This window comes from Megalobrama amblycephala, linkage group LG4, assembly GCF_018812025.1.
Source record: "Megalobrama amblycephala isolate DHTTF-2021 linkage group LG4, ASM1881202v1, whole genome shotgun sequence".
In the NCBI taxonomy this organism is placed as follows: Eukaryota; Metazoa; Chordata; class Actinopteri; order Cypriniformes; family Xenocyprididae; genus Megalobrama; species Megalobrama amblycephala.
The window spans coordinates 51174288-51192423 of NC_063047.1; the positions used below are offsets into that span (position 1 = coordinate 51174288).

At 40.8% G+C, this 18136-nt stretch overlaps 2 protein-coding genes across 5 annotated transcripts in view; one reads left to right on the forward strand and one right to left on the reverse strand.

The window, feature by feature from the left end:
* Positions 1-2576: 2576 nt before the first annotated feature.
* rab14l (RAB14, member RAS oncogene family, like) lies at positions 2577-12002 on the forward strand. The gene is made up of 8 exons (XM_048189875.1): positions 2577-2762; positions 4691-4749; positions 4828-4881; positions 7052-7229; positions 7345-7411; positions 9974-10061; positions 10132-10162; positions 10464-12002. The coding sequence occupies exons 2-8, from the start codon at positions 4698-4700 to the stop codon at positions 10639-10641; spliced, it is 648 nt and encodes a 215-aa protein (XP_048045832.1). The 5' UTR covers positions 2577-2762; positions 4691-4697; the 3' UTR covers positions 10642-12002.
* Positions 12003-14023: 2021 nt separating this feature from the next.
* abl1 (c-abl oncogene 1, non-receptor tyrosine kinase) overlaps positions 14024-18136 on the reverse strand; it is a 42233-nt gene continuing 38120 nt past the window's right edge. For all 4 annotated transcript variants that reach the window (XM_048189873.1, XM_048189871.1, XM_048189872.1 and 1 more), the window contains 5 exons: positions 17740-17924; positions 17498-17650; positions 17279-17368; positions 17072-17200; positions 14024-16982 (listed from right to left, as the gene is read on the reverse strand). In XM_048189873.1, the coding sequence (XP_048045830.1) occupies positions 15385-16982; positions 17072-17200; positions 17279-17368; positions 17498-17650; positions 17740-17924 (2155 nt within the window). In that variant the 3' untranslated portion in view covers positions 14024-15384. The remainder of the gene's footprint in view (positions 16983-17071; positions 17201-17278; positions 17369-17497; positions 17651-17739; positions 17925-18136) is intronic.

An 18136-nucleotide genomic window follows, 5' to 3' on the forward strand; every position in this document is an offset into this window, starting at 1 on the left:
ACCAAAACAGCAGTTCTGTCGGCTTTTAGATGAGGTCACTGTGTCTTAATGAAAGTCAATGAGGTCAACGCACTACTGATCAGAGCGTTTCATCAGCATGTTTTAGGAGTGTTAAATGGGCCGTACAACAAACCAACGGTAAAGGCCTAGCTATGCACTCTTAAAGGGATAGTTCACCCAAAAATGAAAATTCTGTCATCATTTACTCACCCTCAAGTTGTTCCAAACCTGTATGAATTTCTTTGTTCTGCTGAACACAAAGGAAGATATTTGGAAGAATGATTGTAGCCAAGCAGATTTTGTTGCCCATTGACTACCATAGCAGTGGTAAGTTCCCACACATAGACTTTACTTGGGCGGGCCGCCCAGGTATATTTGGAGACACATTTATGCTTTTATTTTTATCCTCTTATACTTTTGTATCCGCCCAAGATAATGAAACCATCCGCGATCGATAAACTAGAGAAAATCTCCCCTCGCCGATGCGGTGGATATTTCACAAAGAGCGCTGCATGTTGCAAAATCACAAGGCGGCGCTGTTGTGCGTTCTACACTTCTACAGGCTCACGCAACAATGCTTCAGACTGCTTCAAAGTGATTCTCAATCAATGAAAAGTGCAGATTTATGCCAAACGATTGCTAATGAACTCAAGTTAATGAATTATGACAATGTCTACTTTATGGCCTTTATATAATATGTTTTAGACAGTTGAAAAAATCTGAAGGATCAGCCCGCAATTGTGTAGACATTTCAAAATAAGAGTCCCAGTGTATTTCGGGCTTGTTTATAATTAAAAGTCACACGCTAAGTTTTTTTTTCTTCTGGGCATTATTAGTATTTTGGTTACACAATAAATTGTATTTAATTTGATTTCCATTTAATTCATAGTAAATTATTGTCGTCTCCCCCACAGAAAGAAAAGACATTATTTGACACGTATATTATTCATTATATAAATTTTACTAGTAAAATCTGTGTCTCATTCACTGAGAGAGACACTATATGACAGCAAGGAGAACATAGGAAAAGGAGAAACATTTAAATGCTGTAATTTTGCATAATTTACAATGCATAATAATGCATAAAATTAGTATGTAATTAAAGGGTTTGTTCACCAAAAATGAAAATAATGTCATTAATTACTCACCCTCATGCCGTTCCACACCTGTATGACCTTCATTCATCTTCAGAACACAAATTAAGATATTTTTGTTGAAATCCAATGGCTCAGTGAGGCCTGCATAGGGAGCAATGACATTTCCTGTCTCAAGATCTATTAATGTACTAAAAACATATTTAAATCAGTTCATGTGAGTACAGTGGTTCAATATTAATATTATAAAGCGACGAGAATATTTTTGGTGCGCCAAAAAAAAACAAAATAATGACTTATATAGTGATGGCCGATTTCAAAACACTGCTTCAGGAAGCTTCGGAGTGTTATGAATCAGTGTGTCGAATTAGCGGTTCAGAGCGCCAAAGTCACATGATTTCAGCAGTTTGACATGCGATCCTGAAGCAGTGTTTTGAAATCGGCCATCACTAAATAAGTCGTTATTTTGGGGGGTTTTTGGCGCACCAAAAATATTCTTGTGGCTTTATAATATTAATATTGAACCACTGTACTCACATGAACTGATTTAAATATGTTTTTAGTACATTAATGGATCTTGAGAGAGGAAATGTCATTGCTGGCTATGCAGGCCTCACTGAGCCATCGGATTTCAACAAAAATATCTTAATTTGTGTTCTGAAGATTAACGAAGGTCTTATGGGTGTGGAACGGCATGAGGGTGAGTAATTAATGACAGAATTTTCATTTTGGGGTGAACTAACCCTTTAAATGTAATAGTATGCTATGTAATTAAAATAATTTTCAATAAATAAAAATACTGTTAAAAATCAGATATTATTTGTTTGTCACATGTAGTTGACCATTTTTGTGTCGTGGGTAATAGGAGGCTTTTTCATCCGCAAGTATATTTCAAACCTGTGAGAAGCACTGCATAGTATTATTTTTTCCTACTATGGTAGTCAACGAGGGATTTGAGGGTGAGTAAATTATGACAGAATTTTCATTTTTGGGTGAACTGTGCCTTTAAAAATAAAGCATCCAAAAGAGGGTGATATATAAGAACCATTTTTGGTTCTTAAATAACTAATTCCTTATTAGTGTAAATTACATTTTAATGATCTTAGGTAACTTTTTTCCCAGTTTAAAGAATGGAAAGGTTCCATGGATGTTAAATGTTCTTCATGAAACCATCAATAACAATAAAGAACCTTTATTTTTAAGAGTGTGCATTTGCTTTTCTTCTTTCTAGCTCACAATGCAAGCTTTTAAATGTTTAAACACAGATGGATGTGATTACCATGTATACACACTAAGCCTAAAGGAGTTTTTTAAATGTAATATTTATTTTTTTGAATCATTAGGTCAAATTTATAAAGGAAACCGCTCATATAATATGTCATTTGAGGTGGTAGTTCAGCAGTTTCTTTAACTGCTGATTTTTTTTAAAAGAGAAAATAAAACTTAACATTTTTAAATGTTTTTTAATCGTTTTGTGTGGGACGCGAGCGTGTTGGCGGGTCCACACCACTGCAGTTCACGGTGAGTGCAGTGAAGCGCGCGGCCTCTGGCGCCGCCTGGCGGTCAGGCGTGGAACTGCCTCAGTCTTTGTGCCGCCGCCATCTTGACCAGGATCCGGATAATCATCATTTGAACACACTGATTTACAGCAAACAAACACGACCACAGGTGAGGACATGCATCTTAAACACACAGCAAACTCACCCAGACTCTAAACCAGACTCGTGTTAGTCAAAATCGCGTGTCAGTTCAGTGTTACAGTGAATACAGACCAGCGAACCTGCCGTTAGTGCTGATGCTAGTTAGCCGTTAGCACATCCAAATCATCATAAAAATAATAAAATATCTCAAACACACAACAAACTAACCCTAACCATAACTAGTGTTACTCTACTTCGCGTGTCAGTTCAGCGTTACACCGAATCAGCCGTTAGCAGCTCACATTAGTTAGCCGTTACAAGCTCAAAATCACAATCAAAACACAAATAAAATATCTCAAACATCACTAAATCCAGCTGTTAGCATGTCTCCGTGTTAATGTGAGTGCAGTGTGTTGTGTTGAGGAGCTTTAGCTGACGGGAAAAGAAGCGACACACACACATCTTATTTATATTTATTCATCTGTTCACACTGTTACAGTTAATATCGCGTTAAATCGCGTTACCTGTAACGATGTGAAATAGAATGAGCTGCTGTCAATCATCTGTTTTAGACTTTGCTTTGATGATGATGGTGATGTATTATGAATGAGTGACAGTCAGCATGAGGCTTTATGAATGTGTGTCAGTGCTGATTTCTGCTCAGTGTGTCTTATGTTTAGTTCAACTATAACTGTTTTTAAGTACTTAAAAATGTAAATATGTATCTTAAGTAGTTCTATTAAATGTGGCCTTGCAGTATTTCTCAATTGAGTAAATTGTAGGCTATATTGAGTAGGGTACAATAGGGCTAAAGGCACACCTTGTGATTTTCACTACTCTCAAAGTGTATGATTGCAGGAAAAATATATATGTTTGTATTGAAGATTGATGGAGCAGCAGATTTTGTGTGAAAATAATTAATAAAAGTGGTTAATTTTGTTTATAAATCTTATAAATGTATGAGGTGGTGAGGGGGGCACACATGGGGTAAAAGGCGCACAGTATTCATACAAATACTTTAGCTAAAATAATATGTTTTTAATAATGTCTAGGTTAATACTTGTTGGAAAGAATCACTTTAGCAAAGTTTGTACTATTTTCTGTTTATTTTGATACATAAAAGAATTCATTTTTGTTCAATAAATATACCGTCATTAAAATAGGCCTATGTTAACATAAAAATATATTTTAAAAAATACAGAAACAAAATTACTTTAAAAAGTAAAGATTCTGAAAGCATTGAAGGAGATCCCATAATATTTAATATAGATTTACAGTAGTAACTATAAATGATATTTTATTATGAAATGATAATATATTTTTTTTTAAATATGATTGTTTCATTAAATATGGGTATTATCTCTAAGACGGATACCCAGTTTGATATTTGCCATCTGAATCTTAGCATGTCATGTCAACCAATAGGAAAAGTCAGTCAGCTATTCATTAACATGTTAATTATTGTGCCTTTTACCCCAAATACCATACTTTTACATATTCTTCCGTCATTGAAAAACTGTTGCTTGAATTACCTTGAACAAAACTGAAAATCATTAAAAAGATCTTTGTCTGAAAATACAAACATTACTTTAATCAATTCTCATTTGTTACTTAAATCAACAACATTTTAAAAAACATCAAATATTAGATCAAACTACCTCAGAATCTACTTTGCGTTTCTGCCCGCGATCGCGTCCAGGATCAGACAAATTTACACATGCATCTTGAAAAGCGGATGTTTAGGAAAGTGCTGCGGCAAGTTTTTGTGCCATCTAGTGGTTTAGAGGAAAATAAAATCAAAGGCGCCTTTTGCCCCGTTGTACACTATATTTACATTTGCATCCATACTCAATGCTGTACTATGAAATATCCATCACCATATTAGTAAAAAATGGTGATTATTATTAGTTTCTGGTGTGGTGGACTGTAGAGTTTGATGCGTAATGTGTGTTTCAGAGCGGCGATGGCCACTGCACCGTACAACTACTCCTACATCTTCAAGTACATCATCATCGGTGAGTAACCAGCAGCCATGCGTTCAGTCAGTCGCTGCTTCCTGCGTTCATGCTTTTACTTCAACTCTCTCTCCGCAGGCGACATGGGCGTTGGGAAGTCCTGCTTGCTGCACCAGTTCACAGAAAAGAAATGTGAGTAGAGATGGCGGTTTGTGTGATTGTCAGACCTTTCCTTCAGCATGTTAAACACACATGCAATGGAGACGCGACCAACCTTTGTGCTGCGCTAACACGTTTCACAGTGTTTGTGTGAAATAATCAGCCACTTTGGGTTTGTTTAAAAGGGGCTATGACACACTTTTCTTCACATTTATTTATTTTAATAGTTTCTTGCATCATCATTTACTGCCGTCTCTAACCGTCTGAATGAAACGCTGAGTTTTGATTGCCCTTTATCATCACCATCATCAGCAGATGAAATTATACTGCTGAAATGTGTTCAACAAACTAGATTTACACGTTCTTTCCTAATACTGACATCCTTCTGTAGTTCTTCTCATTGGTAAATTTGACCTGTTTTTAAAGTGTTAGATATTTACTTTCCTTCATGTCGTTCCAAACTCACAAGACTTTCGTTCATCTTTGAAACACAAGTGAAGATATTTTTAATGACATCTGAGAGATTTCTGTCCCTCCATTGACGGTCTATTCATCCAAAACCCCACCTCAAAATGTTCATAAAGAGATGGTAGAATAAATCCATATGAATTGAAAGGTTTAATCCAGGTCTTCCAAAGAGACACAATCATATGATGAAGAGATTTCATTTAAGCTTTTATTCACATATAAACATTGATCAGTGAATGTACAAAGAGCATTTAAAGGGGACATATCATCATGAAAATCTTGAGTTTTTCCATATTTAAGTGCTATAATTGGGTCCATGGTGCATCTACTAACCCATAAAACGTGAAAAAGGACAACCCAGTATCTTTGTTTTGACAAGTCTTTCTCTGCAAGCAAGTGAAAAAACGAGGCGCTCAGATTTCACTCCTCTAGTGACGTATGAAGGGGATCTTATTATAATATTACCGCCCCTTAATCTGCACCCACGGCGCCACCATTTTGTTTTTGCAAGTGAAAATGGTGTACCAGTTCTAACGCCATGGCAAAAGTTCAAGCAAAGCATGCTAACTGTTCTGTCGTTGGCTGCACAGACGAGCACTGAACACTATTTAGAGTCTCGTTAGCTTGGATAGACTACAAGTTGACCCTGGTAAGATCGATTGCTGGGATTGCTGTCCGCGCAATATTTTAGAAAAAATATTAGACCATTCACAGCATTTGATAGCAATCATAAACGTTAGCCTGGTGTGTATGGCTCTGTTTGGCAAACAGGTACACTATGTATAGTGGGCGTCCATATGGGTTTTGCACAAAAGATGAACATGACGACACATGCTAGTGGATGAGTTTATCCACTAACCATTCAGAAACGTCCAGTTTCATTCTAAAAGTTGTAACTTCTTCCTGAGTCTCTCCATCAGTGTCGACTCCGGTTTGAACAATGTAAGGCTGAACACCGTTACTGATAATCCTCATTTTGGCTGCGTGAGATTCTCCAGCTTTGTTGTTGTTGAGCTGTTAAAGCTCCGCCCTCTTCTGGAAAGGGGGGCGGGAGCAGCAGCTCATTTGCATTTAAAGAGACACACACAAAAACGGCGTGTTTTTGCTCACACCCAAATAGAGGCAAATTTGACAAGCTAAAATAAATGATCTGTGGGGTATTTTGAGCTGAAACTTCACAGACACATTCTGGGGACACCAGAGACTGATATTACATCTTGTGAAAGGGGCATAATAGGTCCTCTTTAAATAGGGTAAACCGAAGCTCAACTTCCCTTGATGAATTCATTAAAAATATCTTCATTTGTGTTACGAAGATCTTATGGGTTTGGAACGACATAAGAGGGAGTAAATGATGACAGTATTTTAATTTTTTGGTGAACTAATCTCTTAATAGGACTTTTGTCTAGCAAGTTTACATTGAGAAACAGTTAAAACTAGGGAGGTAGATGGTTAAACGGAAGCTCAACCGTATTTGCTTGATGATTTTGATAAAAATATATTTCCGAAGATCTGCTGACCTTTTATTTATGCATTTATGTTTTGCTTTAGTTTTATTTATGTATGCAGACGTACTGTTGAATTTATACGAGTCGGTCTGCACAGACCTGTGTGATGTGACATAAAAATAACTGCATTCATGATTACAATAATCACATTATCTCAAACATTAAAGCTTGAATGAATGGTAAAGCTGGTGGGCGTGGCTTTGTGTTCACCCCTCTGCTCTCCTCAGTCATGGCCGACTGCCCGCACACCATCGGCGTGGAGTTCGGCACCAGAATCATCGAGGTGAGTGGGCAGAAGATCAAGCTGCAGATCTGGGACACGGCGGGCCAGGAGCGATTCAGAGCCGTCACGCGCAGCTACTACAGAGGAGCCGCGGGAGCGCTGATGGTCTACGACATCACCAGGTGCGTCTGCAGGGCCGCTGAACAGCTGTCCTTCACAGATGTCATTCAACTGGTGCGGCTCATTTAGGGTCTGACGACAAGTGTTTATTAATCGTGTGCCATGTGTGTTGTTCAGGAGAAGCACATACAATCACCTCAGCAGCTGGCTGACTGACGCCAGGAATCTGACCAACCCTAATACTGTGAGTACAAGCCTTCTTCTGTCCAGCAGGAATAAGCCATATCTCACCACCACAACATCCTAGTAACATAGGGTTGGCCTCTGTTGTACTTGCATAACATAAGAACTACTTATTGATCATTGAAATCACACTAGCAATGCCCTAGCAACCACACACAACACCCTAGTCAATGCCCTAGCAACCACACACAACACCCTAGTCAATGCCCTAGGAACCATATCTGAAGTATATCTGCATGAATAAGCCATATCTCAGCACCAGCACATTGTAGGTAACAAAGGGTTGGACTCTATTGACTTAAACAGGGCAATTTACAGTACTGATTAGGGCTGCACAATTAATCAAATTTCTAATTGTGATTACAATTATGGATGCCACAATTACGAAATCGTTCAAAGGCGCAATTACAACAAAAAAAAGTTTATTTTAAGGGTTTTTCCTTCTATAATACCATGCATATTTTGTATTTTTTTTATTTAAAGAATAAACCAAACCAATGTATAGTGATAATCGTAATTTAATAATCGCAATTATAATCTCAAGGAAATAATTGACAATTATGATTTTTGTCATAATTGTGCAGTCCTAGTATTGATAACATGGGAATTACCTAACAACACCTTAGCAACCATCTGTGACACCTTAGCCACCACCCACAACACCCTAGCAACCATATCTGCATGAATGAGCCATATCCCAGCACCATCACATTGTGGTAACATAGGATCGGCCTCTATTGACTTAACAGGGCAATTTACAGTACTTATAACATAGGAATTAACTAGCAACGCCTTAGCAACCATCTGTGATACCTAGCGACACCTTAGCAACCACTCGCAACACCCTAGCAACCATATCTCAGCACCAGCACATTGTGGTAACATAGGGTCGGCCTCTATTGACTTAAACAGGGCAATTTACAGTACTTATAACAAAGGAATTAACTAGCAACACCTTAGCAACCATCTGTGATACCTAGCGACACCTTAGCAACCACCCGCAAAATCCTAGCAACCATATCTCAGCACCAGCACATTGTGGTAACATAGGGTCGGCCTCTATTGACTTAACAGGGCAATTTACAGTACTTATAACATAGGAATTAACTAGCAACGCCTTAGCAACCATCTGTGATAAATAGCAACACCTTAGCAACCACCCCACAACACCCTAGCAACCATATCTGTATGAATAAGCCATATCTCAGCACCAGCACATTGTGGTAACATAGGGTCGGCCTCTATTGACTTTAATAGGGCAATTTACAGTACTAATAACATAGGAATTAACTAGCAACACCTTAGCAACCATCTGTGATAGCTAGCGACACCTTAGCAACCACCCGCAACACCCTAGCAACCATATCTCAGCACCAGCACATTGTGGTAACATAGGGTCGGCCTCTATTGACTTAAACAGGGCTATTTACAGTACTTATAACAAAGGAATGAACTAGCAATGCCTTAGCAACCATCTGTGATACCTAGCGACACCTTAGCAACCACCCGCAACACCCTAGCAACCATATCTCAGCACCAGCACATTGTGGTAACAAAGGGTTGGACTCTATTGACTTAAACAGGGCAATTTACAGTACTAATAACATAGGAATTAACTAGCAACGCCTTTGCAACCATCTGTGACACCAAGCAACACCTTAGCAACCACCCACAACACCCTAGCAACCATATCTGCATGAATAAGCCATATCCCAACACCATCACATTGTGGTAACAGAGAGTCGGCTTCCATTGACTTTAACAGGCAATTTACAGTACTAATAACATAGGAATTAACTAGCAATGCCTTTGCAACCATCTGTGACACCTAGCAACACCTTAGCAACCACCCACAACACCCTAGCAACCATATCTGCATGAATAAGCCATATCCCAGCACCATCACATTGTGGTAACATAGGGTCGGCCTCTATTGACTTTAACAGGCCAATTTACAGTACTAATAACATAGGAATTAACTAGCAACACCGTAGCAACCATCCTTGATAAATAGCAACACCTTAGCAACCACCCACAACACCCTAGCAACCATATCTGTATGAATAAGCCATATCTCAGCACCAGCACATTGTGGTAACATAGAGTCGGCCTCTATTGACTTAAACAGGGCAATTTACAGTACTTATAACATAGGAATTAACTAGCAACACCTTAGCAACCACCCACAACACCCTAGCAACCATATCTGCATGAATAAGCCATATCTCAGCACCAGCACCTTGTAGGTAACATCGGATTGGTCTTTATTGATTTAGGGCAATGTACAATACTGATAACATAATAACTACCTTGTAATACCTTAGCAACCACCTGTGACACCTAGCAACACCTTAGCAAACACCCACAACACCGTAGCAACTGACTAGCAATCAGATAACAATGCCCTAGCAACTGCCTAGAAACACCCAAGAAAACACCCAGAACACTGTGCCAACTACCTAGCAATACCTTAGCAACCACCCAGAACGTGATTAAAGCTTGGGCTTGTCAGACATTGAGGTGGTTTGGCTCTCAGAGTGATGTTTCCTGTGTGTTTGTGCAGGTGATTATACTCATAGGAAACAAAGCAGATCTGGAAGCCCAGCGAGACGTGACGTACGAGGAGGCCAAGCAGTTCGCTGAAGAGAACGGTGAGTGAGTGAACGAGTGATACGGAGCTGCTTCGAGTCCTGATCCTCATCCGTGTGTTTGTATTCACAGGTCTGCTGTTCCTGGAGGCCAGCGCGAAAACGTGAGTTATTCCAGCCATTTCAGAGCCGTTGACGTAACTTGTGCTCTAAAATGCAATATAAATTCTCATAGCATGTACGCATTATTGAACCGTCCATGTATATTTCCATGAAGCCCAGACAATAGAGTCCAGACTTCAGTCAGTCGGCTGTCCACGACAAACCTAAACCAGCACAAAAACAAACTCGGCAAAAATATCATCTGATATTGTTATCGACAAAATCCCAGATTGAATGTCTCCATAATCAAAGCGTTCAGCTTTTGTAAGCTTATAGGTGATAGACGTGTGTTTGCTGTCACAGAGGTGAGAACGTGGAGGACGCTTTCCTGGAGGCAGCAAAGAAGATCTACCAGAACATTCAGGACGGCAGTCTGGATCTGAACGCGGCCGAATCGGGCGTGCAGCACAAACCATCAGCGCCGCAGGGCGGCCGGCTCACCAGCGAACCACAGCCGCAGAGGGAAGGGTGTGGCTGTTAATGACCATCGTCCTCTACTGCCCACCGCAACCATCCCGCCCTCTTCCTCCTCCTCCTCATCATCATCACACACGGCCCAGTCTCGGCTCGTCCGAGGGCTGTGGAGGGGAGGTGTCACGGCTACATGCGCTCGTTTCCTCCTATCTTTCTCTTCATCTGTCCATCTTCACTTTCTTGCTCAGTGTGTTCTTATTTTCCTATCATCCTCTGACTAACCGCTGCTCATCACTTGACACATCAGTTTAGGAGAGAAGAATCAGCGTGACAGCTGAACACCAATCAGGCTCTTTTTTTATCGATTCGTTTTATAGCTCGTCACATAGAAACGAGACACGAGTAAGCAACATTATACTACTGCTGCATGGGTTAAGAGCATCAAACGTGTTTCTTGATGTCGTTGCTTTCAGGAGAATCTCTTTTCGGGTCGGTCACCAATGGGACGCCCGCCTCATGCTCCTGTAGCTAAAAAAGCATCAGGTCGATGCATACGCATCTGTAAACGTGAATTGATTCCACGAGATCCCAGATTTAAAACGGAAAGAAACGGAAACTCAGAATCTCGTGCACATTCACGCGAGAACACACGCGAGCGCATGCGCGAGTGTTAAGGGTTGGACAGCTTTATGAATCGAAGACACTTTATGGAAAGATTTCGAAATGATTCTTTCATTGCTCCGGTCTCCTCTTCTGCTCCTTGATCATTCGTTTGTCTGTCCTTACCACCGTTGTTTTATGTTGCCTTATTGTTATTCATGTTAATATTATTACTATCACTGTTTAATCTTTACTAGCTCAACACGCAGTCCAGAGTTGAGTTAAACAAATGGTTTTACAGCACTGCAACTGTTTTTGTATAGATCTATGAAATGTGACGGAAAACGCTCCAGTTGTGTAGGCTGTACAGTAAAAATCTGCGCCATCAGCTTGTATATTAACACCACAGCGCGCAACTTCCTGTGAAGCGGCATCTGTGTCTTAATTCAGTGTATGTACCATATGAAATCTGATCTGATTCAGCTGCTGTATATAAGGCTATGTCTGTTGGTGATGTAACTGACTCCTCTCGCAGAAAGGTGATGGTCACAAACTCTCGCAGTGGCGACAGCGCGTCCGATGGGCTTGTTTCACTTCAGCCCAGCTGAAGAAACGCAAGGCAAATTCTCAGACAGATGGAGATCAGATGAGGGTCTGACCCGTCTCTGTCTGAATGACCTCGCTGTTCACACGAGTAAAAACAGTACATATGTATAAACTCTGAAGGAGCTGTGCTAACATTTGAAAATCTGTTCTTGTGTGTATATGATTTTAAAATGTTGACATTTTGTTTTTAATGACGACAATAAATATGCTCTAGACAGAAAACGGCTCAGTTTCATTCTGAACAAACCAGGATTAAGGTTTTAAAAAGTCTTGAATATCTTCAGTGGTATGGGGGTATCGACCCATATTTTTACACAGCTTACATACCTTATTGTAAATGTTAACTGGTGGATTGATAAGAAGCTAATGTGCATTCAAAATATATAGAATAAGGTATCTAGAATATTATGTTCAATCAAATTTTAAAGTCCCCATGTGGTGAAAATCAAGTTTTTAATACGCTTTAAGACAAACCATGTGCAAATTCATGTCAACACCATTGCTGAGTATTTTCTCCTTAAAGCTGCAGTGAAAAAAAGACAGTCTCAAACCCAAAAAATTTAAAATTGCTGGTGTCCGTGACGTCACACCCTTGTAACCAATAATGTCAATGTGCCAGCGAGCTTTAGTATATCATTAACAGTGAACTAGCAGGGGAGTCTCGAGAGAAGCCAGGTTATCCTGGTATATATTTTCTGTTGATATGAAAAATTTTGTAAATTTAGCAAGATGGCGGGTGTACGATTAACTATATGTCTTTCTCCACTGACGTTCTGAGTTGTTCAAAGCGTTTCTAAGGATACTGATTGTTAGAAGGCAGCTGTCTGACTCGCCAACAGGAACATGGTTTGTGTAACATTATTAGCTGTTTGATAACAGTCAAGCAAAAGGTTAATCGTATTAATTACTGTTATATGTCCGATGTTGTAAAGAGCGATACCATTGTGCAGCGTTTACCTCAGTAAGTTGACCGAGTGGATCTCTGAGCTGGCGTGAGGGAGTGGAGGCGGGGCTAATTTGCATATTCATTGATCTGCGTATACTAAATGAGGCAAGGGTGTAGAGTTACATTCAAGCTATTTTAAGGCAAATTGTTTTTTCACAGGAAAATGTTTAAACAGTTTAATATAGAGTTTTAAGGGATAAAATTATTGACTACATGGAGACTTTAGATAGATAATCATTTTCACTCATCCCTTTTCTTAAAGGTACACCATGTAACTTGTGACTCTAGTGGTTAAAAAACAAAACTGCATACATTTTGCAAAAGAACATTGTTTTGGTTGTGCTTCTGCTCTGTGGGGATGAATATGGTTATCCTACTGCTCATAAAACATTCACTACTAGGCTTAAGATAAATAACCAGTTTAGATGGAAAGGATCTCAAGCTGACTAGCTGAAGACATTACTTTAGCTTTACCCATTAATAGACATGGCACTTCCTTGAAAATAAATTCTAGCACAGCGCTACAACCATAATGAAATGAGCCTTCACAATAGATAATGCTTTACAATGAACTGTTAGAGAGCTACATATGGCAATTTATCTATTCAATAAACACCCTACTCGCCTGTTGAGTAATAAAATCGCCATCATCTCCACTTCGTTTCGACATGAACTCCCTCAGTTTTCTGAAAAGCCTAGCTAATGTTGATTCTTGTTTTATTACAAGCTCTGTCGCGTTCTCTCAGCAGGATCTCCTCTGTTCAGTGTTTGTTTAAAATGGGTGATTCCCTGGAGGTTGAAGATTTAGCGGCTCCATGTCAACCTTTCTTACTTGTTGTGAAGACTAACCTGTGCCACTCCCACACCAGACACACCCCAGAAACTTTTCTCTATTTATAGATATGAGGAGACACATATGGCCAAGTGACATGTATACATTTCCCAGTGAAAACCATCCAGTCAGGTATAAAATATAAACAATTATAATAGGCTTACCATAGTGAACATAGTAAAACATAGTATTTTTCTGCTACTAACGCTATATTTGCATTGTTTTAAGGATAGGTTTAGGGTAGTGGTAGCTAAGGATGCTCTATCAAATTGTGCCAAAAATTTGTTTTAATGGGAGGTAGCACAAATCAGAACACCGGTCTTCAAAAACCTTAAATTAGATTTTAAACAACCCTGCAGATATTATTTTAAACATGTTTGTCTGGGTATAACTACTTTCAGAACTACATGAACAACTAAAGGCAGAATGACAGCGCTAGAAAAAAGAATGGACAGGACAGCAATATGAGAACACTCTTTACGTTGTTCAAGTAGCAAAACTGCTTTGTATTTTATGCAACAAAAATTGCACCAAGGTTACAGGAAGAATCGACTGAAAAGAGAAAACAAGTGACGTGTATTTACAAAGATGAGCAATAAGTCTACAAAAGGGTGAGGCTTGAATACACATTAAAAAGTAGTGGCATGATTTTGAAGAGACAAAAACAAAACAAAACATGAAATGTCAACACTGGTAGTACCATGTTGAATTAAAGGCAGCTTGTGGTTGGCTTCCTCCTCAGGCATCACAGTCAGATGGCAGAGTGTTGAAAAGACAAACTAATACTGAAAACAACTGCATAATTTCAATTACACAAGCAAAACAAACAGGAAAGTTTTAGTAAGATAGTCATTGACTCCAACATCCTCAACGAGAATTATAATTTTAAGACACGCTTGTGGTCTTTCAATAAAGCTGCTCCTTTCACCGAGGCACTTCCGTCAGTGGTGTGTGGAATACCTTTGAAATGACATCAAGTGGTCACAGAAGTTCTTTCAGAGGACATTACAATAAAAACATCTATACATATACTGCTTCTTAAGCTCCAATTCTCACGTCAAAGTCTTTCTCCTTGAGACAGTAGTGTGTTTCATTTGCTGATCAATGATTCATGCTCTCTTTAAGGCCACTGTGTATTTTGGAAAGTCATGTATGTAGTGATTGTGCTGAAGGAACACTTGTTCAAAACCCTTGACGGACCAGGAAAAGGTGGGAAAACCGCGCTGACTTTTCAGCCCCATCAGTGAAATGTCATTCATGGCACAGTGTTGCAATCATACAATACTTAATCAGTCGGTTTCAAAATGAAGTTCCTCATATCACAGGGACCGTTCACATCTCACAACAAAGGCCTTTCTTGACCAACCGCAACCACATGAAGAAAAAGAGTTGGACATCAACAGTCTTTGTCAATACTATGATCTTGAGTGTTGTTTTCTTTTGTAATCAAATATATTTTGATCCCTAAAAAAAATATTGGAAATAGTGAGGCACATGAGGTGTTTTTCTGTCAGTCATCTGAGATAATGCTGTCTTTGCTTTGAGAAAATGCAAGAAAAGTCAAGTTGTGGAATTACTAAGAAAGACAACTCATAAAAATCAAGTCGATATGACTTGGACCTGGGGTATCCTTAAGATCGCCAAACAGACTTTTGAGGAACATCACTGGTTCCACTGTTTTTGTGCACAGTAATAAGACACTTGAATCGTTCATAAATGTTCCTCTGTTTGGCATGAGAGAAGCTGAGTTGGGTTCAATTGAAGTGTACGTCAACCCAGAGAGGCCCCAGACATCTAGATATTGGTTCCATCCATGCTCTTCTCAGCTACCTCTGAACAATGTCACTGATCTCCTTGACAGATGAAAGCAGCTTTGAAAAGTCTTGTGGCGTGTTGGCTCCCCCAGTGGCAGCAGGGCAGATCTGTAGCTCACGTAGACTGCTCTCCAACTTATTGATGGCTTCGCGGAAAGCAAACTTGTTCCGCATCTGCTGGATGGACTCGACATAGCTCACACAATACTTGGACAGGTTCTTGCCGGCTTCCAACACCGCACTGTGGCTGCCGGTCTGCTCTGAAATCCGGCCAATGGCGGCTCGCAGGAGTTCTGTGCTCTCCAAGACCATCTCACGCGTGATGCAAGAGTTGGACAGTCTCTCCGACGGCTGGCGTGTTTTCCTTAGCGACCGCCGAGTCGTCATGAGTGGAATGAAGTTAGATCCCGAGTCGCCGACAGCCGTTCCCATTCCCGGTAGCTGACCAGTCGGAGATGTAGACGAGGTCTTTGGGGGCTGCACTTTTGATGTGTTTTTTGGCAATTTTTTGGCACTTTCCTGGGAAAGACTTCCCCTGCCTTGTTCTGTGGAGCCGGGACTAGGAGGGTTCATTTCAGAGGAACCCTTGACTTTGGTATCCGAAGAAACATCAAAAGTTGGACTCCTCGAAGTCTTTCCAGATTTGGCACTCGAGACCGGAGGCGGAGGAGGAGCAGGTTTAGGTTTAGCGAACTTCCCCTTCTCCCTATCTCTTTGTCCAGGGACTTCAGAAGTGTGCTTGAGCCGACGAGGTCTGCATTCATCCCCAGGTGGTCCCAAAGGTGGAAACACATTGGGCTTGAAGAGCTCCGCTTGCAAGGCACTCGTTTTTGAGCTTTCCGTTTGCGGTCGACGGCCAAGCTTTGGTGTCAGAGTCAAAGGACTTGATCCAGGACTAGACTCTGAGTCCTTGAACACTTCGTCCGATGGATCCTCGGTTTTCTTGGGAAGGCGTGGTGGCGGGGTAAGGGTGCCACCACGTGGCACGCAATCTGCTTTTTTGCGGGGCAGAGCCGGCTTGCCTCCAATGGTGCCCGAGTCAAAGTGAGATGACTGTATGTCACGTGGCAGGGTGACCGACTTCCATTCGGTACGCTCAGACCCTGGGGGCATGCTAGAGGCGGAAGAAGACCTTAGGAAGCGCTTGGAGTTTGACATAGGATCTTCCTCAGCTGGCGGAGTTGTGGCGAGTTTCCCTCCATTGCCTGATGTTGTGCCCGTGCCCTTTTTCCTTGAATGAGAAGGGAAGAGCTGTCCGGGATATGCTGGGGCCCCATTGGTGACTCCGACTACTGTGGTATTGTTAGACCCAACCAATTTGGAAGGGTCAATGCCATGCAAGGCATCATTGGTGGAAGCCCCGTTGTTGAAATCATCTCTGCAGTCGGGACCCAGTCCTCTACGATCCAGGTGTCCATCCATCTTCCCGAACGAGCTACTGCGTTTCGGGGGTGCCGGAGCCGTTCTCTTCTTTTTCTTTATGTAACTGAAGGGATTCATTCGGAACTTATCTTTATCTTTAGTCAAGAGCCGATCATCTTCATTCAAGTTGCTATCAAGAAGAGGCCTCGGGAGCATCGGCAGCCCAGCCACCTCAGCTTCTGCTGCATCTGCAAAGGGTTCAACTTCATCAGTACAATCGCTCACTATGAAGAAAGCAACTCATCACAGAGAATTAACTTGATAAAGCACAGCTTACCTGGGCTGTCACCATCCCTACTGTCCATATGTCTTCGTAGTGTCCTCGTCTTAGTGGGAAGTTCTGGGGCCTGCTGTATTGGACCCAGGGTCTGCTTCTTACCCTTTTTCCCCAACTCTTTCTCCACCTCTGCAACCCATGAAGATTGAACATGAGCCACAAGAAAGGAACATTCAAATCTCTATAACTCCAGAGATAAAGTCATACCATCAGAGATACTGGACTCTTGAAACATTGTCTCAAACGCCTGGTGGGTTTCAGCAAAAGAAGGTCGCTCGGCAGGGTTCCATCTCCAACCTAAAGACAGAAACACTAAAGTCAGTCCAAAGGGCAACATGAGACCTGTATCTATATTAATACAGTTAAATTGTAATCATCTTGCAGTCACTTGTACTCTTTTCTTTATTGATCTGAAGAGATGCTTACAGGCCCTCATGAGTTCATAGACTTTCTCTGGGCATCCCTCGGGTCTGTCCATGCGGTAATCTTTCTCTAGTAGCTCGTAAACTTGGGACAAGTCAATTCCAGGATATGGAGACATCCCATAGGTGGCAATCTCCCAAAGCAGAACTCCAAATGCTAAAGTGTTGAAGCAAGAATGTCAGTTTAACACAAGCATCAACAGCATCCTACTGTGTGCAGAGAATATTTCATTGATTTTTGCTTACCCCACACATCGGACTTGATGGAGAATTTGTTATAGGCCAGACTCTCCGGTGCAGTCCATTTAATGGGAAACTTGGCTCCTGCATGAGCTGTGTAGGTGTCACCCGTCATCAGGCGACTCAGACCAAAATCTGCCACTTTAACCAAGTGGTTTTCCCCAACTAAGCAGTTACGGGCAGCTAGATCCCTGAAACAAGAACCAGATTGTCACTGGAAACATGCCATTTCCAACAATTACTAATTCTACGTTGTCCCTTTGTCCTGCATCTCATTTTTTTTTCTGCATAGAATGTTAATACTGGAATGATGTGATGGGAAAAACTGTCCAACAAAAATTGCACACACCGCAATAAATACATTTTGAGCTTGGACATAAACAGTTATAAAAAAAATTTAGTG